Genomic DNA, 25,667 nt, shown 5'->3' on the forward strand with positions numbered 1-25,667 from the left:
GTGCTCCACCCAGCCCATAATAAAGGAAGAACACTCAACTGGGTAGCAGACTCCAACTGCAATGCCTCAATTTCATCCATATCCCCTCAGATTTGGACAGTCCACCACCTTATAACCTTCTCCTTAGCAACTGAAAAACCTATTTCTATACCCATATCGCTAGTTCCACCTATTCCCACAAGGAACAAAAAGAACATTACCTACAACAACTAACTCCCTCTTTTTCTCCCTTAACTCAACGAGCTCCCTGAAAACATGGGGCCTGACACGTTGGCTAAGGAATATAATCAAGTTATGTCCACCTCACTAGATGTAATAGCACCACTTAACATGAGACAAAGCAAACCTAAATCACATCTCAATTCCTGGTACACACCACACCTGAAAACATTACGAACAGAAAAAAGACAATGTGAGGTATCCTGGAAATTACTACCATCCGAGGAAAACAAGACTAACCTCAGTAATATATCAGCTCTCTACAAAAGGGAAATACTCCTAGCTAAACGTGAAACCTAGAACGTCAGAATATCACAGGCCAAATCAAGTGTGCCGGAGCTATTTGTCATCCTGAAAGAGCTAGAACACCCTATCCGAGAGCCAGACAACTGTATAAGAGATAAACTCTGGTGCTCTAGCATACAGCAAGCACTGGCCAATAAAGTCACCACCTTACAAACAAAAATTGCTAAGAAAAAAGCATCACTAACCAGTACTACTCCACCTATAATCGCCCCTGCACCACCCAATATCAGCGCGGACCCATACTCTGCTTTAAGTTCTCTAAAGTCACTATAATTGAAACTGAAAAAATCATATTATCGCTGGAACCTTCTAATTGTCAGGGTGACCAATGTCCAGCACAGCATATAAAAGATGCCGCCAGAGACTTGGCCCCATTCATCACAAAACTCATTAATGCCTCATTCTAATCAGGCACTATCCCATCTAATCTCAAGGAATCATCGGTACCCCTGAAAAAACAGACCCTAGACCCTTTGATTCCTACCAATTACCGCCCGATTACCAAAGTCCCTTTTCTTCGAAAAATTATAGACAAAATGGCCTACTCACAAATTAAAAAATATCTGGAATCTAACCGTCTGCTAGGTGCACAACAATCCGGTTTGCGGCCTCAGCATGGGCCCGAAACAGCTCTAATAGATCTGAAAGCCCAGATTGATTAACTCGGAGATAAAGGGAAATCAGCCCTTCTTCTGCTCTTGGACTTATCGGCCGCATAAAACCTTGTGGACCACAAAGTCCTATGTAGCCATTTGGACTCCGCAGCGCACTTCTCAGCAGAAGCTATAGCATGGATACAATCCTTTCTAAGCAATCGGACTATGATAGTCTTTTCACCTACTGCAGCCGCAGACCCTATCCCCATCACTTGTGGAGTGCCTCAAGGATCTTCGTCTCACCTACCCTATATAATATTTTCACAAAGCCGCTTTTCGATGATCTGGATCATCTTGGTATCACCTACACCAACTATGCAGATGATACTCAGATCCTCCTACCACTTACTGGGGATTATAACAAGGATTTGGCCTTGGTGAACAGGGTATATCATCATCCAGGCATGGATGGCCACCCATGGACTAAGCCTGAATGATGACAAGACTGAGATCATCATCTTGGGAATGACCTCAACTCTTAATGAATTGAGCCCCAATTACTCTGCTTTCAATATTGATAACAATATTATCACCGTCTCCAAAGAGGTGAAAACGTTGGGTTTCTACTTGGACTCAACCCTATCTTTCAACAAGCAGGTCAATGCCATAGCTTCGGCTACAGCATATACCTGTAAACCGATCAGAGCAGGTAAGCCCTTCTTGTCTAACAGCTGTATTACCCTTGCCAGGGCGCTCATTTTGTCAAAGCTTGACTATTGTAATGCACTGTACATAGGGGCAAACAAACAAATTACTAAGAAGATTCAACTCCTTCAAAATAATGCCCTTAGGGCAGCTCTGGGAATCTCTAGGATAGAACATATCTCCGAGATCAGAAGAGCGAATAACTGGCTTTCAACATACGACAAAGTCAAGTTAAAAGTCACCTCACTTACATAAAAATGTTTGAACAATGAGGCACTGTACTACCTGATAGACAGATTCACCATGACATCTTCTACAAAAACCACCAGACTATCTAATACCAATTGCCTCTTAGTCCCTAAATTTAAGCTATCTAGAGTAGGGGGGAGTAGCTTCCCGGTCAAGGCAGCCCAATTATGGAACTCTTTACCTACCCCACTGAGGGCAGATCAATCTTACCTAAACTTTCGTCAGAGTATAATAAGATGGCTCAAAGAGTCTGACATCTTGGCCTACCCACAAACCTGCATATCTGCAAGCAACCTTCTCTGCCTCTCCTGTAAAAATTATTGTTCAGCTACCAGCCTTATCTGGACTGTCCTCTATATCTGCTGTATCTGTCCTCTCTCAGGACTATGTCATGTCATATTTGAATCTGTGCTCTTTTAGGACTGTCACTTCGTTGTTTCCATTTGATTTCCATCTGCGTGCTCACTTTCCTTGCTCTGTATATTTCATATCTATTATATTATCCATATATTGTATTGCATTATCCTGATGTGTAACCAAGCTGAAAATTATCTTATGCTATGCGCCCTGATACCTTCGGGTCTGATGCGCAATACAAATAATAAAACAAACAAACTGGGGGGTGGGGTTCACTAGACCACCAGGGATGGTTTTTACAGAAGGGTTGGAAGTGTCCTCACCCCACCCCCTGCCCCAAATGGATGGGGCATGCCATTTAGCCCTCCCTAGGGGCAGATTGGCAGTGTAATCTGCCATTCTGCCCTTCGGAAGGGGCAAATGTGTTTTTATTGAGGGGTGAGGGTCACTAGACCACCTGAGATGGCTTGAAAGGGGTGGTGGTGATCGGAGCGGTATAGTTATTTGTTTTTGCTGTGCAGACCACTTGAATGTATTTTGTTTCGTTCACAGGTTTTTTTACGCGCGGAGCTTCAACGTTATGTAAGTCGTATTTTTTTTATTCTACAATTAGGGCCCATTGTCAGTGGGGTGGGTGGGACTAGGGCTGGATTGTTGGTGGAGTGGGCAGGCTGGGGAGGTATTATGGTGGGCTGGGACACAATTGCAGGGTCAGGGCACAAATTGCCCCCCCCCCCCCATGCTAGCAGAGCATTGGTGTTTCCCTGGGAGTGGCTGTCTCCCATGTGGAGCAACCATCCCTAAGTGCAGCAGCATTCCCAGGGAGACCCGGCAGGGTTCCCATCCCTCCCGGAGGGAAAAACTGTAACACAGCCCAGCCAAAGCTCCAGGATGGGCTTGGGGACGGTCGACCCACATGGAAGACAAGCGTCAAGGGCCAGGTATATCACTCCCGACCATCCTGGAGCTCTGACTGGCCAGTGTTAAAGCTTCTCACTCCGGGAAAGGACAGGGACCCTACCAGTGCCTCCCTGGAACCTCTACTGGGCTTGGGGACGTTCAGCCCACATGGGACACAGTCGCCCAAGGCCAGGGACATGACCCCCAACCATCCTGGAGGTCTGGCTGGGTTGAGTTACAGTATTTCTCTCCGGGAAGGGATGGGGACCATGCCCAGCCTCCCTGGAACCACCGCTGCACTTGGGGATTGTTTGCCCCATAAGGGAGACAGCCACCCAAGGCCATGGACATTACCCGCCAAGTATCCTGGAGCTCTGGCTGGCCTGCATTACAGCTTCTCCCTCTGGGAAAGGTTGTGAACCCTGCCGGGGCTCCCTAGGGCTGCCGCTGTGCTTGGAGATGGTCAACTCTCATAGGAGACAGCCACTCAAGGCCGGGGACATCACTGCTGATCATCTTGGAGCTCTGGGTGGCCTGCGGTACAGCTTCTCCCTCTGGGAAAAGATGGCAAACCTGCCAGGGATCCCTGGGACTACTGCTGTGCTTGGAGACAGTAGACCCACATGGGAGACGGATGCCCAAGGCTGGGCACATCACCTCCAACCGCCCTGGAAATCCGGCTGAGCTGTGTTAGTATTTCCCCACCAGGTAGGCCCGGTAGTGTGCCAATCCCTCCCCGGATGGAAAAGCTGTAATGCAGCCCAGCTAGAACTCCAGGACGTTTATGGGTGATGTGCCCGGCCTTGGGCATTCGTTTCCCATGTGAGTCTACCGTCCCCAAGCCCAACGCCAGTTCCAGGGAGCCCTGGCAGGGTCCCCATCCCTTCCCGGAGGGAAATTCTATAATGCAGCCCAGCCAGAGCTCCAGGATGGTCGGGGGTGGTGTCCCTGGCCTTGGGTGGCTGTCCCTCATGTGGACTGACCGTCCACAAGCCCAGCGGCGGTTTCAGGGATCCTCAGCAGATTCCCCGTCCTTTCCCGGTGGGAGAATGTGTAACGCAACCCAGCCAAAGCTTCAGGGTGGTAGGGGGTCATGTCCCGGGCCTGTGGCACCCGTGTCCCATGTGGATTGACCATCCACCAGTGCAGCGGCAATCCCAGGGAGTCCCGCCAGGGTCCCCCTCCCATCCCTTCTCGTAGGTAAATTCTGTAACGCAGCCCAGCCAGAGCTGAAGATGGTCTGGGGTGATGTCCGTCCCAGGCCTTGGGCGCCCGTCTCCCATGTGTGTCGACCACCCCAAGCCCAGCCTGGAGCTCTGGCTGGGTTGTGTTACAGCTTTTCCCTCCGGGGAAGAATGGGTACCCTGCCGGGGCTCCCCGGAACTGCCGCAGGACTTGTGGACATTCGACCCACATGGGAAACCGATGCTCATGGCCTGAGACATCACCTCAAACCATTCGAGAATTCTGGCTGGCCTGCGTCACAGCTTTTCTCTCTGGGAAAGGTTGGGAACCCTGCCGGGTCTCCCTGGAACTGCTGCTGGGCTTGGAGATGGTAAGCCCACATGGGAGACAGCCTTCCAAGTCCAGGGATATCGCCCCCGACCATCCTGGAGCTTTGGCTGTTCAGCGTTCTTGCTTCTCCCACCGGGAATGGACGGGGACCCTGCTGGGGCTCCCTGGGACTGCTGCTGTGCTTGAGGATGGTACACTCACATGGGATACTGATGTCCAAGGACATCACCTCCAACTGTCCTGGAGTTCTTGCTGGGCTCCGTTACAGCTTTTCCCTTTCGGATGTATTGGCACACTGCAGGGGCCCCCTGGTGGGGAAAAGCTGTAACACAGGCCAGTAAGAGCTCCAGGATGGTCAGGGGTGATGTCCCTGGCCTTGGGCAGCTGTCTCACATGTGGGCTGAAAGTTCCGAAATACCAGCAGCGGTTCCAGCGAGGCCCGGGATGGTCCGTCATCCCTTCCCAGAGAGAAATTTTGTAACACAGCCCAGCCAGAGCTCCAGGATGGTCAGGGATGATGTCCCATGTGGGGCGATCATCCCCAAGCTCAACGGCTATCCGGGGGAGCCCCGGCAGGCGCCTGTCCCTCCCTGGAGTGAAAAGCTGTAATACAGTCCAGCCAGAGCACCAGACTGGGCTTGGGGATGGTCGACCCACATGGGAGAAGGGTGCCCAAGGCCTGCTACATCACCCCCTGACCATCATGGAGCTCTGGCTGGGCTGTGATGCAGAATTTCCCTCTGGGAAGGGATGGGGACCCTGCCGGGGTTCCCTGCAACAGGCCCTGGGCTTATGGGCGATCAATCCACATGGGAGATGGGTGCCCATGGCCGGGACACCACCCCCCACTGTCCTGGAGTTCTGGCTGCGCTGCGTTAGAGCTTTTCACTCAGGGTAGGGATGGGGACCCTGCCGGTGCTCCATGGGACTGCTGTTGGACTTGTGGACTGTCCACACCTTTTCTTTTCCGCCCAGGTAGGTGCACCCACACATGTGAGGTACCGTTTTCATCGGGACACCTGTAAGAATGTGGTACGGTAGGACATGTTGTTGCCGGTGTGTTTCGGTGGTTGGAAATTTATGAATATTGCATTTTTTCCCCCTAAATTTTGGACTTTACCGGGCATTGTGGGTAATAAATTTGAGGGCGATTCGCGCAAGTCAGAAACATGTGTATTCCGATGGGTGTTTCCTTTTCAGAAATGCATGGAGTTCCCTGTTTACTATGATGGCTGATACACTCCAGGCCCAAATCTGTAGGTTGTCTCCCAAAACCTTTTGGGAGATAGCAGTGGTTTAGCCTTTTCCCTTTGCGCCCAAGTAGGTGCAACCACACATGTGAGGCACTGTTTTTGTAGGGACACCTGTGGGAAGGTAGGACATATGTTGTTGACGGCATGTTTCAGTGGTTTCCAGGTGGCAAATGTCTGAAAAGTGTGTTTTCTTTCCTACATTTTCGATTTCCCGGGGCTTGTGGGTAATACATTCTAAGGCGATTCGCGCAAGTCAGACCTCTGTGGATTCCCAGGGGTTTTTTCTTTTCAGAAATGCATGGGGTTCCCTGTTTTCCTTAGTGGCTGCGACACCCGAGGCCCAAATCTGTAGGTTGTCCACAAGAGCAAAATCCTACAAAATGTGCTCTCCAGAAACACTTTGGGATACCAGTGGTTTAGCCTTTTCACTTTGGTAGGTGCACCCACACATGTGAGGTAGCGTTTTTGTCGGGACACCTGTGGGAACGCGGGAAGGTAGGATATGTGTTGTTGGCAGCGTGTTTCAGTGGTTTCCTGGTGGCAAATGTCTGAACATTTTGGTTTTTTTCCTAAATTCTGGACTTTGCCAGGGCTTGTGGGCAATACATTCTAAAGCGATTCGCACAAGTCAGACCTCTGTGAATTCCCACGGGTGTCTTCTTTTCAGAAATGCATTGGGTTCCCTGTTTTTCTTGGTGGCTGTGACACCCCAAGCCCAAATCTGTAGGTTGTCCACAAGAGCAAAATCCTAACTATTTCCTCTCTCCAATTCCTTTGGGGATAGCAGTGGTTTAGCCTTTTCCCTTTGTGCCCAGGTAGGTGCAACCACACGTGAGGTACGGTTTTCATCAGGACACTTGTGGGAAGGTAGGACATGTGTTGTTGCCAGTGTGTTTCGGTGGTTTGGTGGTGGGAAATGTCTGAGAAATTTAGTTTTTTTCCCTACATTTTATTTGCCGGGTCTTGTGTGTAATAAATTCTAGGGCGATTTGTGCCAGTCAGAAATCTGCAGATTCCCATGGGTGGTGTCTTTTCAGAAATGCCTGGGGTTCCCTGTTTTCATTGGTGGCTGTGACAACCGAGGCCCAAATCTGTAGGTTGTCCACAAGAGCAAAATCCTAAATATTTCCTCTCCAGAAATGTCACGCTCACTCCTTGATTCAGCCAACTTCACCCCACTCCCCCGAGTGCCCCTTACGCCCTCCTGCTCACCTGTGGTCTCCTCGTCCGATTTGATCCCAAATCTCTTTATCCTCAATGCCTCTTCTCTGGAGTGTAGATGAGGTCTGCCTCGAGAGGAAGCCATCCTGCCCCTCTAACCCGGGGCCAAGAGGGCCCCCGTACCGGGGCAGACCGGTTAAGGGGAAAAAGCCGAAAGGCGGAAAAAAACCCTTCCTTGTTGAAGATGGCGACAGGATACAAGGCAGGACTGTGTGAATTGACAGATCCAGCTGTTAGGGGCATCCACTAAAAGTAGTGTTAGGTGGCTGCTCCAAGGGAATACAACACTACATAGATGGGGCATTAAATGAATGAGCAGAGAGGGAAAGAAACAGGAGAACCGGGGAGAGAGAGAGTCAAAGAGGAGCGGAGAGAAGAGCTCCCGCAGAGCGTGGCGGGCAGAGTGCAGAAAGAATGCCAGGAGGCAATCGGGAGTGGAGGAAAGAGAGCGGCAACGGCCACGGAGGAAAGAACTGAAGCGTACCAACCCGGAAGCCTAACGCGAATAGGTTGCAACGCGCGGGCTTCCGGGTTGGCGCTCGTAAAAAGGACGCCGCTGGTCGGAAGGCAGAAAGGCTGGACCGCTGCAGAGGAACGCACGGGCGGTGTGACGGCTAATGTCAATGGCCGCTCCAATGCCAGCGTCTCCACAGCTGCCAGCGAACGCCGTGCATGACAGTATGCCCCCCTCCAGATCCAAACCCTCCGGGTTTTCCTGGATGTGTCGGGTGAAAACACCTGACTAGCCTAGGCGCATGTACATAAGACCTGGGCTCCCAGGAGTCCTCCGAAAAGGGATAGTTCTTCCAAGACACAAGGTATTCCAACCTGCCCCTACGATATCTGGAATCTAAGATGGCAGATACCTCATATTCTTTAGGCATGTACTTGGACTCAACAACCCTGTAGTCTTCCTAACTGGGATGTCTGGATCAACTGGGCGGAGAAGGGAGGAGTGAAAGACCGGGTGCACCCGATGCATGGACTTGGGGAGTTGTAATTTGTAAGCCACTGGGTTAATCCTCTTGATTATCTTGAAGGGTCCTATAAATGGGGGGGTTAGTTTGATCGAATGTACCCATCTAGGCAAGAATCTAGTAGATAACCATACCCGATCGCCCTCCTTCCAATCAGGACAGGGTAAACGAGCTCGATCAGATAGATCTTTATATCTGCGTCTAGCAGAAGCTAAACTCCGTTGAGCTGTAGTGTGGGCTGTGGTTATTTGATCCAGGGTGGATTCAATGGTGGGTATATTAGTGGGTGAGGAAAAAACCGGGAGAATACTGCGAGGGTGAAAACCGTAAGAACAGAAAAAAGGGCTGAGACCCGTTGCCGAGTGCACTGCATTGTTATACGCAAATACGGCGGTGGGCAGAAGGCTCACCCAATTGTTCTGATTCTTATTGACATAACACCGCAGGTATTGCTCAAGAGAGGCATTGAGCCGCCCTGTCTGACTGTTGGTCTGAGGATGGAAGCCTGATGACAAAGCCCTCTCTACCCCTAACCGTTGACACAGGGTGCCCCAAAATCAAGATGTATACTGACTACCCCGGTCAGAAATAATCTTGTCGGGCAGTCCGTGGAGCCTACAAATGTCCCTGAGGAAAGCTTTGGCCATCTCGGTGGCAGACGGCACTCCCTGCAGTGCGGAGAAATGGGCCAGCTTGGTAAATGTATCAATCGTAACCATGAGACAGGTCGACCCCTGGGATAAGGGCAGGTCTACTATAAAGTCAGTAGAAATCTGGGACCTTGGCTGGCTTGGCAAGTCCGGTTGCATCAGCAACCCGTAGGGTTTGTGGGTGGAGTTCTTATTCTAGGCGCAAACCACGCACGTCTTACAGTGTTGCCTTACGTCACGATAGAGTGAAGGCCAAAAAAAGGAACGAGAGATTAACTCTAATGTACCTCAGACTCCCCTATGTCCTGTGGTTACATGGTTGTGACCCCATTCCAAAACCTTCAGTTGTAAGGACTTAGAGGGAACGTAACATCGGTGCCCCACCAGTAAAAGACCTTCAGACCAACGGATTTTAGGACGTAAGTCACCAGGTACGGTGGTTGCCAAATCAGGTTTGGTTACAGTCTTAATCTCTTGAAGAAACGAGGAGACTATCCCCACGATTCTGTTTCGGGGAAACATAGGGTGGCTAACGGAAGGAGAGTGGTACTCTGAAGACTGACATCTGAACAGGGCGTCCGCCAAACTGTTTTGGGTGCCTGGAATGTAGGTTATGGTAAAGTCATACTGGCTGAAGAAATGCGCCCAGCGAGCATGTCTTGAGTTGACGCATTCCATTTTTCGGAGAATCTTCAGATTCTTATGGTCAGTACGTAATGTAAATGGATGAGCTCCGCCTTGTAGCAGGTGTCTCCACCCTTCACAAGCCACCTTGAGAGCCAAAAGTTATTTTTCGATAACAGTTTAGTTCCGTTGACTTGTGGAAAGAGTCTTAGAAAGATATGCTACAGGATGCTCCTTGCCATCCTTAAGTTGAAGGAGGACAGCACCTAAGGCACTAGCGGAGGCGTCGGCCTCAACTATAAAGGGCTGGTCTTGATCTGGTTGAGATAGAATAGGAGCGGAGCAGAATCTCCTTTTTAGATCAATAAAGGCTTGATTGGCTGGTTCCGACCAGTGAAAAGGTTTGGCGTCTTTCTTAAAGGGATGGTCTAGTAAAAATTTTTATTTAAAAAATAGATAGGCAACATAAAAAAAATACTAGCATTCTCAGTTTTAAAACTTCCTATGTAAAATTTTGAGCTATTCAAGCTCAAAATTCGCAAAAGCAAGCACATGGGCGCATCCATTTTGTGAAATGGAGGCCCTCCTGTGCTGGCTTTTGCTTTTGCGGCACTAATGAAGGAAAAGCCAGCCAGCTGTAGGAAACGGGTGGCTTTCCCTTCATTAGTGCTGTAGGCGGAGGACGGGGACCGGAGACCAGAGCAGGAAAGCTGCAGCTGAATCTCGGTAAGTTCTATTTATTTATTTTTTTTAAATAAGCACTAGCTGCCGTTTTTTTTCTAAGTTTTCCGGGCTGGAGGAGCCCGGAAAACTTAGAAATAAAACCGCAGCTTTAAAAACGTTGTATTTATGTTTGCGGTCGCTTTTGAAGCGACCACAAACATAAATATAACGTTATTGTGTTGGAAAACGCTGCGTTTTTTCTTTCCAAGTTTCTCAGGCTCCTCCAGCTCGGAGGAGCCTGAGAAACTCGGAAAGAAAAACCGCAGCGTTTTCCAACACAACCGCGCTGTTTCTGCCTGAATCTGCTTTCCCATTTGGGGCTCTCGGGCTCCCCATGGGGAGCCCGAGAGCCCCAAATGGGAAAGCAGATTCAGGCAGAAACATTGCGGTATTGCGGAAAACAACCGCGTTGTTTCTGTCTGAATCTGCTTTCCCATTTGGGGCTCTCGGGCTCCCCACGGGGAGCCCGAGAGCCCCAAATGGGAAAGCAGATTTAGGCAGACAATGCAGCATTTAGCATTTCCCATTTGGGTCTCTCGGGCTCCCCACGGGGAGCCAGAGAGCCCCAAATGGGAAATCAGCTGCAGGTAGAAACACTACGCAGCATGTAAACATAACCGCGTGTGTTTCTGCCTGCTGTGGCTTTCACTTTGGGTCTCCGGTGCTCCCCTGGGAGCACCAGAGACCCAAAGTGATAGCCACAGCAGGCAGAAACACACGCGGTTGTGTTGGAAAACGCTGCGGTTTTTCTTTCCAAGTTTCTCAGGCTCCTCCTGCTCGGAGGAGCCTGAGAAACTTGGAAAGAAAAACTGCAGCGTTTTCCAACACAATAACGTTGTATTTATGTTTGCGGTCGCTTCAAAAGCGACCGCAAACATAAATACAACGTTTTTAAAGCTGCGGTTTTATTTCTAAGTTTTCCGGGCTCCTCCAGCCCGGAAAACTTAAAAAAACAACGCAGCTAGTGCTTATTTTTTTAAAAAAAATAAATGGCACTTACTGAGATTCAGCTGCAGCTTTCCTGCTCTGGTGTCGGTCCCCGTCATCGGCCTACAGCACTAATGAAGAGAAAGCCACCCAGCGGTAACCTTTGTTTACTACAGCTGGCTGGCTTTTCCTTCATTAGTGCCGCAAAAGCCAGCACAGGAGGGCCTCCATTTCACAAAATGGATGCGCCCATGTGCTTGCTTTTGCGAATTTTGAGCTTGAATAGCTCAAAATTTTACATAGGAAGTTTTAAAACGGAGAATGCTAGTATTTTTTTTTTATGTTGCCTATCTATTTTGTAAATAAACATTTTTACTAGACCATCCCTTTAAGTAGTGAGGTAATGGGCAGCACAATCTGTGAAAAATGTCAGATGAATTTCCTGTAGAAGTTGGCTAGACCCAGGAACCGTTAAACATCCTTCAGAGAGGCGGGTGTGGGCCAGTCTAAGATGGCAGATACTTTCCTCGGGTCCATGGTGATGCCTTCCTGGGATAGGATATATCCCAAATATGGAACAGAAGACATTTTGAAGAGGCACTTCTCAGGTTTAAACAATAGATGTTGTGACTGTAAACAATGAAGAACTGTCTGAAGTTGAAATGTATGTTCGGAGGTGGACTTCGAAAAAACCAAGATGTCATCTAGGTAAACTATGACACTGAGGTATAACAGGTCAGAAAACAGGCGATCCATATAAAGCTGGAATATGGCAGGAGCGTTAACCAAGCCAAATAGCATCACCCGATATTCGAAAAGGCCAAACGGAGTCCGGAAAGCAGTCTTCCATTCGTCCCCATCTCTAATTCGGAGATGGTGGTAGGCACTCCGGAGGTCTAACTTAGAGAAGATGGTTGAACCCTGGACTGCTTCCAATATGTCTGCTATCAAAGGCATTGGATAGCGATCACGAACCGTGACGTTGTTCAGACCCCGTTAGTCAATGCATGGCCTTAACTCAGAGGAATCCCTCTTAGGTTTGAAGAATAGAGAGGCTCCAGCCGGAGATTTGGAGGGTCGAATGAGGCCATTGGTCAGATGGGAGTCCAAATAATTGCAAAGAGCCCTCTTCTCCAGTAGAGACAAGGAAAACATGCGGCTAAACGGAACCAGGGCATCTGGCACCAGCTCGATGGCACAGTCTTCGGCCTATGTGGAGGTAGATCTAAGACAGAATTGTCTTTGAAGACTTCCTTGAATTTGGCCAATTCCGGGGGAACCTTACAAATTTCATTTACTCCTTCTTGTTGGGGAGTGAGGACTTGTACCAGATCTTCTGAAGGATGAAATAAACAATTTTGTTTACAGTATGAGGAGGTAAAGGCCATGGTGTACTGTACCCAATCGATGAGCGGATTATGCCTTCTCAGCCAGGGAATTCCAAGGATTACTGGGAAATGGGCTGCTCGAATGAAGTCAAATTGTATCTGTTCCGAATGCTGGAGAATGCGGATCTGCATGGATACGGTGGAATGGGTGATAGGCGCCGACGAAAGTGGGGAACCATCTACTCCTTCTACCTTCTGGACTTCTTCCCGTTTTAGCAGAGGGAGACCTTGTTTGTGCACCCACATGGTATCTATAAATACACCTGCAGCGCCAAAATCCAGCAGAGCCATGGTGATAAGTACTTCTGTCGGAGTTTCCAACTGGATTCAAACAGCCATGAGGCGTGAGTCCAAGGTGGTTGGGTGTGAAGCTACCGTCACAGTGACATAGGGACTAGCGCTCTGACTTCGGTTACTCGTCCCCTTTAGTTCCGAGGTCGTTCATTTCCCGACCGTCTAGGCAGAACTTCTGGACAGTTCCGAAGTAGGTGGGCGTCTGATCCACAATACTTGCAGAGCCCAGCATCCCTCCGACGTCATCTCTCTTCGGGTGTCAAGGGGGTTCTAGCGGACCCAACTTGCATTGGTTCTTCCTTGTTACTGGAGTGAGGCAGGGAGGGCAACGAGTGGGCACCACTTGGTAGAAGGGAGCCAGGCGCCTTATGCTTCTTCCTTTCCACCTTGTGTTCACTGAGGCGATAGTCAATCTGAGTAACCATGGAGAATAAGTCAGACAGGGTAGTAGAGCGGGCTATCCTTGCCAGTTCATCCTTTATCTCCTCTTTCAAACCTCGATGGAAAATTGTATACTGGGCCCGTTCTGGCCATCCTGCTTCTGAGGCCAAACGTTTAAAGGTGGAGATATATGTCAGCAGGTCACTGGAACCCTGTTGCACATCCAAAAGCTCTTCCGCAGCCACATGTATTATCTCCGGTTGTTTAAAAGTTTGGCGCAGTAAGGCCAAAAAGCCCACATAATCTCTGATTACAGGATTATTGTTGGTCACTAGAGGGGTGGCCCAAGCTAAGGCATTCCCGGTCATGTTGGATACCATAAACCCCACCTTGGTGTGATCATTCAAAAACTACTGAGGTCTTAGGGCGAAATAAATGGAGCAGGCTTCCAAGCATTCCTTGAGGCGCTTCGGGGTTCCGTCAAACTTACCCGAGGATAAGGCCATAGGAGGTAAGTCGGAATCCCTAGTTTCCCGAGCAGAGTCCATCTGCCTCAAGACTGCGTTATCAGCCTTCACGCTCTGCAATTCTACATTCATGGCCTGGACAGCGGCCACTAGTTCTTGTATTTGTTCGGGGGTGGCCATATTTACTTTTTGGCGTTGCAAACTGTCAAGCTCACTCCTTGATTCAGCCAACTTCACCCCACTCCCCCGAGTGCCCCTTACGCCCTCCTTCTCACCTGTGGTCTCCTTGTCCGATTTGATCCCAAATCTCTTTATCCTCAATGGATCTTCTCTGGAGTATAGATGAGGTCTGCCTCGAGAGGAAGCCACCCTGCCCCTCTAACCCGGGGCCAAGGGGGCCCCTGTACCGGGGAAGACCGGTTAAGAGGAAAAAGCTGAAAGGCGCAAAAAACCCCTTCCTTGTTGAAGATGGCGACAGGATACAAGGCAGGACTGTGTGAATTGACAGATCCAGCTGTTAGGGGAATCCACTGAAAGTAGTGTTAGGTGGCTGCTCCAAGGGAATACAACACTACAGAGATGGGGCATTAAATGAATGAGCATAGAGGCAAAGAAACATGAGAACCGGGGAGAGAGAGAGAGCCAAAGAGGAGCGGAGAGAAGAGCTCCCGCAGAGCGTGGCGGGCAGAGTGCAGAAAGAATGCCAGGAGGCAAACAGGAGTGGAGGAAAGAGAGCGGCAACGGCCGCGGAGGAAAGAACTGAAGCGTACCAACCCGGAAGCCTAACGCGAATAGGTTGCAACACGCAGGCTTCCGGGTTGGCGTTCGTAAAAAGGACGCCGCTGGTCGGAAGGCGGAAAGGCTGGACCGCTGCAGAGGAACGCGCGGGCGGCGTGACGGATAATGTCAATGGCCGCTCCAACGCCAGCGTCTCGACAGCTGCCAGCGACCGCCGTGCGTGACAGGAAACCCTTTGGGCAAAGCAGTGGTTTAGCCTTGTCCCTTTGCGGCCAGGTAGGTGCACCCACACATGTGAGGTACCATTTCCTTCGAAATACATATGGGAACGTGGGAAGGTAGGACATGTGTTGTTGGCGGTGTGTTTTGGTTGTTTTCTGGGGGCAAATGTATGAAAATTGTGGGGCTTTTTCCTAAATTTCGAACTTTGCCCAGGGCTTGTGGGTAATGCATTCTAAGGCGATTTGCGCAAGCCAGAACTCTGTGGATTCCCACGGGTGTCTTTTCAGAAATTCATGGGGTTCCCTGTTTTCCTTGGTGGCTCCGACACCCCAGGCCAAAATCTGTAGGTTGTCCACAAGAGCAAAATCCTAAAAATATGCACTCCCGAAACCCTTTGGGATACCAGTGGTGTAGCCTTTTCCCTTTGCGCCCAGGTAGGTGCATCCACACATGTGAGCTACCGTTTCCATCGGGACACCTGTGGGAACGCGGGGTGTTAGGAAATGTGTTGTTGGTGGGATGTTTCAGTGGTTTCCTGGTGGCAAATGTATGAAAATTGTGTTTTTTTCTGTACATTTTGGACTTTGCCCGGGCTTGTGGGCTTTAAATTCTAGGGCGATTCGCGCAAGTCAGACCTCTGTGGATTCCCACAGGTGTATTCTTTCCAGAAATGCATGGGGTACTCTTACGTCCCGTCCCCTTTCCTCTATACTGCATGGGCGTCCCCTCCAAGGGATGGGAGACGGAACCTTTTTCACCAGAAATAACCTTATTCCCCTTTAAATTTAGAGGCGCATGGGGGTGTGGCCCTGGGAGCATGCACTGCCCTGACTCCGCCCTGCGGTGCCACACCACAGTCCCCTTTTCCGCTTCGACGGGAACGGGCCGAATTCACCCGCACTCCTGGGTTTGGCTTCGGCCATGTAATTCCACGTGCGGATACTTCTTCTCTTTGTTTTTTTTGTCTTTCTTATCATTCAGGTACTCGGTCCTCAGGCATCACGCTCCTCCTCGGCGCATGTCGACTTCCACAGGGTTCAGCAGGTGTCCATCCTGCAACGGGCTCTTCCCAACTTCAGACCCCCACGCCCTCTGCCTACGTTGCCTTGGCCCGGACCACGGTTGGCAAGCTTGTACAGCGTTCAACGCCCTGTCATAGAAATCGCTGAAGAACAGACCAGCCAGGTGGATGGAGCCCTTTCAGAAGTCGCCTCCAGAGGACCTCAAGAACTTTGTGAAACATCGAGCCAGGCCCAATGTACGGCCTCTATTTTCCATCGCGCCCCTCAAGGGAGACTCCTTCGGGAGGGACCGCTCTGGTCCTGGTAGCAACACGTGCAGCGAGGCTGCTTCAGCTACAGGCCGAGGGATCCTTGGATCCTCCCGGTGACAGTGTTGAGGGACCAGAAGGTTCTTGTACCAGATTTTCATCCGAAGGGCTCCGCCCTTGTACCGGCATTATGTCCAAGGGGCTACGCCCTAGAACTGGCAATACGTCTGAGTGGGGCACCTAAACGCTGCTCTACCGACCCCCGTGTTGAGGGTGTCACACCTACCGGGTCTAGGCCCGAGGAGCAGGGTAGGCCTCGCAATCTACACTCAAGAGTCTTGGAGGAGGCTGGGCCCAGCGAGCCGAGCAACACGACGCAGGCACATGGCAGGCAGCTTGACAAAATGGCTGCCGTGCCAGACATGGGCACCCGTCCAACGCCATTCCAGGAATTCAGCGAAGAACAAGTGTCAAGGTGGGACTGGCCTCAACCAGGTACGTGGCCTATCGCCTATCCCACATTTATGCAGGGCAGGTTCCCACTGCGTCTTTACGGGCAGGGTATGCAACAGCTCCAGCAGCCTCCCGCTACCCTGTCAGTACCACCTACCACCTCTCCTGCCTGTGAAGAGGGGTTCTTCCAGAGGTTCCTCTGGCTCATGAAGTCACCTCGGATGGGGGCTATCCTCAGGGACGTGCTCCCTACGATGCTACAGGCACTACAAGCTTCTTCTCCGGCGCCCTCGGCCCCGGCGCAGCCTCTGCCTCAGTCTCCCCAGCCGATTCCTTAGGCGGTTCTATACCAGTCTCCGCCTTCGCCTCCGGCTCTGGTCCCCGCACCCCAGCCTACGGCTCCTGCTACTCCTCCACCTACGTAGGATCCTCCTCACCCACACGATATGGATGAGGAGGAGGATCCTGACACGCCATCCTCAGCCAGGGCCATCCACGAACGTCTTGCGGGCTGGCGGAGTAACTGGGCCTATCTCAACCCGAGGTTGAGCAGCCAGCAGAGGGGGTTCTGGCTGAAGTCCTCACGCGATGCCCCTCTGCAAAAACAGAAATTCCACTGCAGACCAATGAAGTCTCCCTGGCCAAAAATGGATGGCTGAAGCCTCACTCTGTCCAGCTGGTCAATCGACGCCTGGATGCCAAGTACAGGGATTCTTGCTATGAGCCCATCCTCAGCCACACTCCTCAGTGATCGCTGCAGCATCACTATACTCCAAGCCTTAGTCGTCCTCAACCTCCTCCGCGGTGACGCTGCTAGGCAAGGAGGAGAAGATCTTGGAGTCGTACGGGAAGAAGCTGTATTCCAACACCTCCCTACATCTTCGTCAGGCAAACGCTGATTCCATGCTGGCGGCCGCTAACCAAAGGTTATGGTGGGAAATGGTGGACTTCCTCGCGGAACTCCCTACGCAGAGCCAATCACATTTCAAGGCGGGACTAGCTGTGCCAAGCTGGTGGCACGGGACCTCATGGAATCCACCATGGCCCATATTGACACCTCTGGCCGTGCCATCTGTATCACCACGGACATGAGGAGGACAGCCTGGCTCTGGGCAACGAAATTCAATCCGGGCGTCCAGGAATGCATATTAGTTCTGCTGTTCGAGGGGGCGGGGGACCTCTTCCACTCCACCACTGACGAAGAGCTGGACAATAAGAAAAACAGCTCACAAACGGCGAAGTCTTTAACTATCTTGAAAAAGACCACATCCAAGTTGTACACCTAGTCACAGCAGCGCTCCGACAGGGGGCGTACATACGGAGGGTTCTGCGGCTTCCAGGAACGGAGATCCAGGCAACATGACCGCTCGCCATCTCAAAGCCGGTGCAAGCAACAAAAAGGGGGGGGGAGTAAGGTGTTTTTCCAGTCCCCCTCCTCCGCCGCAGCCTCTGAGGAAAAGAAGGGATGACACACCCCTTCGTGTCCTCGTGTCTACAGTGGGGGTGCAGGCTTGCTCTCCATGCACATTTCTGGCGCTAGAATTTCACGGACCCCCGGATCCTCTACATAGTATCCACAGGGTACCGCCTAACCATCCCAGCTTCTCCTCCCCTCCACTCCCTCAAGTTGGGACAGCAACTCTTCTGGCGGAGATCCGGTCGCTCGTAGAGAGCCAGGCAGTGGAGGAAGTCCCAGTCTCCCAGCAAGGCTTGGACTTTTACTTCAGGATTTTCGCCATTCAGGAGAAGAACCAGGCGGGCCTAAGAGTTGTCCTGGACTTTTCCACCCTCCACCTCTCCTTATCATGGGCTACCATTTTCAATACAAGGTCCTTCCTTTGGGTCTCAACTCGGCCCCCAGGGTCTTTACCAGGGTCATGAATATGGTGGCTGCCCTCCTCAGAGCGCAGGGCCCCCACATCTACCCATACCTCGACGACTGGCTTGTCAGGGCTACTTCACCGGAAGCGGTTTACCACTCTTCCCATGCTCTTATGAACACACTGCACGATCTGGGCTTCTCGCTCAATCTCAATAAGTCGCAGCTGCAGCCCACGCAGACTCTGACATTCTTGGGCCTCATCTGGGACACATGCTCCAAGAAGGTATTTCCATCGGAGGTCAAGTTGTCGGACATCAAGAGGGCCACCACCCACTTCCTCAGCAGAGAGGTGACCTCGGCATGGTGGTACCAGCATCTCCTGGGTCTCTTGGCGGCAGTCCTATTAGGCGTCCCACACACGAGATTGAGAATGAGGAGGATTCAGCTGCACTTTGCGGCCTCATGGAACCAGGAGCGGGGCTCTCAATCCAAGATGATCAACGTTCCTCCACCTCTCCACCCAAACCTAACATGGTTGGCCAGGGACTGCAACCTACGGACGGGCAAGTCCTTTCGGCCGCCCACCACGCAGGCCACCATCACCACAGACTCCTTGCTCGAGGGCTGGGGAGCCACCCTGGCCGATCTCTCTGTCCACGGTACCTGGACTCGACAAGAGCAGGAATACCACATCAATTGGTTAGAGCTGAACGCAATCTGGCTAGTGCTCAGAGCATTCCTACAACTTCTCAGGGGCAAGGTTGTCCTCAACAACTCGACCAGCATGTACTACGTCAACAAGCAGGGATGCACCAGATCCCCTCCTCTGTGCAGACTGGCAATCAGAATGTGGGCGTGGGCCCTGGAAATGACCTCTACCTCACAGCAGCCCACCTACCGGGGCAATCCAACCTGGAAGCAGACAGACTCAGCAGGTTGGGAGCGGAGAACTATGAGTGGCAGCTAAACAACCTCGTTATTCAGGAGATCTTCAACAGGTGCGTTCACCCCCAGGTGGATCTCTTTGCCACCTGGCACAACAAGAAGTGCCCTCAGTTCGCCTTCTGGCAGGGACAGGGCCCCGGCTCCCTGGGCGACGCATTTTGGCTTCAGTGGAACGGCATGAAGGCTTACGCCTTTCTGCCCACACCGCTGATTCACAGAGTGATTTGCAAGATCAAGGAGTCTCGCCAACATCATTCTAATAGCTCCATGTTGGCCGGCCAGGCCATGGTTTTCGGAGCTGCTCATCCTCTCAGAGATGCCTCCGATTCACCTCCCGACGGGCCCAGCACATCTTCTGGCGCAGCAGGGGTGCAGGGTCATCCACCTTGTGCCACAGAAACTAGCCCTCACAGCGTGGTACATGAGCAGGTAATGCTGCGGCACCTCAGCCTCTCCCAGGCTAACCTGGAAATCATACAGGGCGCAAGGATCAAGGCAACCGGGGCCCAGTATAAAAGTCAATGGACCAGATTCTGCTACTGGGCAGACTCCAAGGAAATCGACCCCCTGGCATGTACTTTGGACGACGTGCTCTCCTTCTCGGCTCACCTCGCCCACTCTGGGGTGCTGGTGGACATCTGCCGTACAAACCTCACAGCCATCTGGGCTTACAGGAACTCGGAGGAGGAGATCTTCTCCTCCTCCAATCCTTCATCAAGAAACATTTTACGGGGCTCGCAAGGCTCAACCCGCCCGTCAAGAGGCTGCACCCTGTGTGGGACCTCAACATAGTCTTGGCTGCCCTGGCGCACATACCGTTTGAGCCAATGGTATCTGCGGACATCAGGCTGGTGACCATCAAGACGTCCTTATTAGTCGGCCTCGGCTCGTAGAGTCAGTGAAATCCATGCGCTGGTCGCCTCTGAACCAAATACTATCTTTCACAGCGACAAAGTCGTCCTGCGGACACACCCAGCTTTTCTGCCCAAGGTGCCGTCTGCTTTCCACTTGAACGAGGAAATAGTCCTTCCTACGTTCTTTGCCGATCCTAAGGACGGAGCATAGAGAGTGCTGCACTATCTGCATGTCGGGCATGCCCTGAAATTCTACTTGGACAGAACCTAGGGCTTCCGCTAATCGGACGACCTGTTTGTCACTTTCAGAGGCTCAAGACCAGGCTATCAGGCCTCCGTATCCTGCTGGATGGTCTCGGCCATCAAGGAAGCGTACGAGGGCCAGCACAAGCCGCTTCCAACCAACATGCACGCCCACGCAGTCAGGGCCAAGGCAACGGCCATCCCATTCCAGCGACATGTCCCTTGGCAAATCATAAGCAGGTGGCCACTTAGGCAACGCCCTCAGCTTTCTGCAAACATTACTGTTTGGATGCCGGCTCTAGATCTGATGCGGTTTTTGGACAGGCGGTTCTCAGGAACCTATTTGCTTAAGGAGGGTCTCCTCTCCACCCTGGGGCTACATTCAGTTGTAATCGCCCATGCAGTATGGAGGAAAGGGGACGGGACATAAGAGTAATTATAAGTTACTCACCGTAGTGACAAACATACCTTAGTCCCCTTTCCTCCATACATCCCACCATCCTCCCTCCTAATAATACTGATGTCATTAGGCAATGTTAAATCTATTGTCGATGCGTCAAAGGGGACTGAGGTGTGGGGCCAGACGGCGGAGTCAGGGCAGCGCATGCTCCCAGGGCCACACCACCGCGCACCTCCTAAATTTAAAGGAGAAGGTTTTTTCTGGTGAAAAGGTTCCATCTCCCATCCCTTGGAAGGGACACCCACGCACTGTGGCGTAGCGGTGCTTTGCTTTTCTCAATATTCACAGAAGCCATTACCTTACAGGTCGAACTATGTCCAGCACATACCTTTTTTCTGTAATTTTTCCAATTTTCCCCCAAACTATGGGAATTTTACCTACATAGTTGTTGCCTGACCTGCGCAAATGACCCCTTCCTAAATTTTGTGAATTTTGTCTACTTTTCACAAATGTATGCCTTTCTGTCTTCCCATTCAGCTTTCCTACCCTCTTCTTCCATTTCGTCCATGCATGTCCTATTGGGGGACAAAAAGGGAAACATCGCCTGCCTATCAGAAAACTGATGGTAACCTTATAAAAATATGTTTTGTTTCCACTCAACCTGTTCTTGAAAACCTGGAAAAGGGCGAATTCAGAACAGCAAACCATTTGTGTCTAGCTCTTACACAGAAAAAAACACAGGCTTCTTTGTACATCATTTTATTGGCATTTTCTGAAAAAACACAAAATTTGCTCTTTTTTGTTATTTCCTCTCACCCCCATACAGCAAACTAGTGTTATGACTGCCGTCATGTGGGAACAAAAGGGGCCAAATTTGGCCCAGATATCACATGTAACAGACATTTTAGAAAGGATTAAATGGTAACCTACCGAAATCACCAGAAAAGGGCTCGGCGGTGGGAGGAAAAACCATTGGCAGTTTAGGGGTTAAAGTAAATCCAAATTGGTCCGAGCCCGGCTGGGGGAGAGTCATAGAATCTTGTTTGAAAGGGAACTGAGCCCAGCAGAGGAGGATCCGACGTTGAACTTTGTTTTGCTTATGTAAAGGATCTGATCCCGTCAGAGGGGGATCTAGGGTGAACACCCAAGTTGAACATTGAAGAAAACCTTTAGGTGTCAGTTCTGTTACAGCAGGCCCTTCGCGTCAAGAGACTTTGACACAGAAGGTCCTCTACTGGGAAAATGGAACTGTATCCTTGTGCCGCAGAAGTCGGAGTGTGTGCTTTGCTTGAGTGACCCACCTTGTCCCGTGCTGAAAACGTGGGGAAGGGAGGTCAGCGGCCTGAGCACCCTGACCTATTATTTTGTGAACACTTCTTTCTTTTTCATGAACATTACCTCACCTTATTTTGTAACTCAGTGGTAAGGATTGGCAAAAGGTTATTTACTATAGGCCCTTTTAATTTGACAATACTCCACTAGGACTGCATTATTATATTTGATGGTCGTAGCTTGCTCCCATCTGTAGATTTAGGTTTAGATAGGTGTTTATCACACCCTTGCAAAAGTTCAATGAACACCCTTGAACTGTGGTCACTTGTGTCTGTCTTACTATTGCACCATGCATTCCTTACACAGCTTACCAGCTGCAGAATAAAAGATGCTGGAATGCCGCTTAAGTAGGAAACTAAAGGGTGGCAAAACAAGAGTGCACCAAATGACTAGCAGTGATTGGCAGGTGGATTGGGCTTGCATCACAAAATTTAAGTCCACTTGCACCAGCTTACCAATGGAAAATAGGCTGGAAGTTTGCTTAATGAGGATGCAGTGCTGGCCAACGTACCCTTGTTTGCCCGAATACTGCAGCTCTAGGCAGCCAGTCCACTGTGAAGGGCTGAGGAAGAAAGCTTAAGGGGAAAATCAATTCTCAGCAACAGCTGTGGGGGAGAGGTAGCGACACGTAACTGAGAAAGGGTAGCATCCATATGAGGGAGCTGCACAAAAGGAAAGGAAAAGGACAATGGCATCTAGAGTGGAGCAATTTTAAGATGTTGAATGGAGCCCAGATTTTATATCACGCAAGTTGCAGGAGTTGAGTGCACCATAAAATAAGTCTGTAAAATAAATGAATTTGAAAAATGAACCAACTGACCACAGTGAAATATTGTTTGGCATGACTTCAAGCAGAATTAGAAAGGAGTTAGAACATTGCTGAGGATAATCCAATTGACAGCTCCTGGTTCCAAGGCGAGCATTCTAGCCTCTGGTCCCCCAATGCAATATAAATGTCATCAACCTGATCACTTATGTAAGTGTGTTCGACAAGGCACTCATCTGCTGAATGACAAGGAGACGGCGGCAAAACAATAGCATCTTGCATGGCTGAATTAGTTGTATATTGGACATAAACTGGAGCCAAAAGGTAACTAGATGTGTGGATGAGATGCCTGTTTAAGGGAATAAAGAAACAGACTGTACAAATATTGCTTTCAAGTTTTAAGAAACACTTGTGTACAGGCGTGTTATAAGTGCCATATCATATCAAGTACAGTACTTTGTGGATTAAACCTGCAAAGTCCTCACAGAACCCCTGCCTAAAGTTTCCTCCCTGGGGGCCAGGGGAAGAAAGCTGCTATCTGATCCTAACCCTGGCAATGGTATTGGCCGGGAGGATCACCTGGGAGGAGAAGGGCCCAAAGGGGAATGGATGGCTCCGCTGGGAGAGACGCTGGATTTGTCTTCTTCAGAAGGGCCGATTTCTATGATGCCAGAATATTTAATGGATTGCTGTCAGAGTAAGGCTTCTCTTTTTAGACCTACCCACGTTGTACTGAAAACCATTCTGATCAGTATGGGAAGAAACTATATGGAAAGCAGAGCATTAAGACCTTGGCTTCCAATAAAAAAATATTCTACCTTAAATGTAGACCAATCATTAATCCCTCCCAAATCCTTCCCTAAAGATGAGTTTACTAAAAAGAGTGAATTAAATAAAATTGAAGACTGCACTTGTGAGATGAAGAGATCAGATCATCTGGGACTTCAAGTCCCACAATGCCGCAAGTACTGAGACGAGGAAGAGGGACTAGGCATGAAACTGCAGTGTGCAGTTAAATGATCTTAATGATCTACACCAGAGCCGGACATTTAGGTATTTAAGACCCCCTCGGGTGCAGGCCATTAGTAGTAGGAGGTGTAGCAGTAGTAGAAATTGTGAGCAGCAGTTGCAGCAGCAGAGAATTGAAGATGCTGCAGCTATCGTTGTGGAAGCAGAGTTCGGTGCTGTGGTTCTTCAGAGTAGAAACTCTGAACTGCACAGTTCACGCAGCGGGAAGAGGTACACTGACAAGCCTTCCCATAAGAGAGACATACTCTGTTCATTGTGTGCTTGGACCCGGGGGCCAGCGAGCACCGCAGTGAAGGAGGAGCAAGGCAGGCTCCTTTCCCAAGTGGTGCAGGCCGCGGGAATGCGACCAAGGCTGCCAGGAGTTCAGAAGTCCAAAGAAGAAGCAGAGGCAGTCTTTCGAGGGGCTACGTATGGCAAAACTGGTGAGTTTGCTTGAATTAGGAAACCTGACAACGCTCCGTAGTCAAACGCTGACCGCTGATAATCATTTTGAATACCGAACTAATGAAGGAAGGTTACGTGGCCGATATACTCACTTCAAAAAAAGGCAAAGTTCCAACCATTACTTTGAAAGTAAAAAGCAAGCAATATTGCAGCAAGCTAAAATCCTGCATTGCCAAAGTAAAAAGGGGTTAACATTGAAGAAGATCAATAACAACCAGTGCCAACATAAAGAGGTGGCAATACTTTGGCAACCCTATAGCCCGCATTGGCAATATGATACGAGAACGTTATTGCAGCGGAATTGTAACCATTGTTCCCAGAGTGAGGAAGAGGCAATAGATGAGCCACCCACAAACAAGCATTGCCTAAGAGAAAGAAAGGCAAGTGTGCTAAAAAGAAACCTTATCAACAGATGTTTGATGTGAATGATAAAATGTGATAGGAGAGAAACATTCCTTCTAAGAGGTATCAAGGAAGAGAGGAATATAACCTGCTTTGCCTGTGGCAAAACGATCAGTAGTAGTGCTAGGAGTTTTTGTCCTGGCAGTAGAGTATACCAGGATATGGAATACTAGTGGTAGTCCTGGCAGGTTAGTGGACCCGGAGGAATACATTAAAGTACTTCATTGTTGTTGAAAGTTGTGAATTAAAGAAAGTGCCAAGGCTACTGTTTTTGTGTTTTGACTAATGATAAAAATCATCCTGACAAAGACATTGTTGTGAATCAAGAGGAATTATTGAATTGCTCCAAGAAGGAGACGTATTATCGCAGTGTTGATTTTCAGTTTGAAGATTGAGACTTTTCTTTTCATTTTGTGGAAACTTGTTAAAAGCCAAGTAAAATACGCTTTGAAACAGGAAGAGCTTTATGAATAGAACTTGGCTATACAAAGAAGGAAACTTTCTTATTTGCAACCTTGATTTGAAAATCTTGTTTTGAACCTGGGCAATGGGATTGACCCAGGATATAAGGATACAATGTTATCAGGTTCATGTTGAACATAACTGTTATTTCTGTTGAACTTGAATTGCTGTAGTGTACCTTTGTGAATTTTATGTATGTACAAGTGTGAGGGACACAGATTCCTTTTATTAGAGTTTTTCCTTTAATCTTGTTTTGATAGGCAGGGAAATCCTCTTTAGTTTAGTGATAGCACTTGTGAAAAACCTTTACCAAGTTGTCCGGTTCACATTTCTGACCCCTCACATATGCCTCTGAAATCACTAAAACATGAAACACCATTCCGCTTTTCCTTTCCACTCTCTTCATCTCCACCACTTTTCCCTCCCACCCTCTCTTCCCTATCAAACTTTTTCCTACTTCCCTTACACAGCTCATACCAATCCTCCACTCTGCGTACCTATTCGGTGATGAATTGGCCATGGCCATTATTCAC

The 25,667-nt window shown here is 49.9% G+C and overlaps 1 protein-coding gene across 3 annotated transcripts in view; it reads left to right on the forward strand.

The window, feature by feature from the left end:
- Nucleotides 1–25,667, forward strand: part of AFG3L2 (AFG3 like matrix AAA peptidase subunit 2) — a 1,716,771-nt gene that overhangs the window by 1,269,112 nt on the left and 421,992 nt on the right. For 2 of the 3 annotated variants that reach the window (XM_069620477.1, XM_069620478.1), the window contains exon 13: nt 2,985–3,014. The exons of the other annotated variant lie outside the window; for it this stretch is intronic. In XM_069620477.1, coding sequence (XP_069476578.1) covers nt 2,985–3,014 — 30 coding nt within the window. The remainder of the gene's footprint in view (nt 1–2,984; nt 3,015–25,667) is intronic. 3 annotated transcript variants of the gene reach the window in all.

This window comes from Ambystoma mexicanum, chromosome 5q, assembly GCF_040938575.1.
Source record: "Ambystoma mexicanum isolate Mex_15411 chromosome 5q, UKY_AmexF1_1, whole genome shotgun sequence".
Classification (NCBI taxonomy): Eukaryota; Metazoa; Chordata; class Amphibia; order Caudata; family Ambystomatidae; genus Ambystoma; species Ambystoma mexicanum.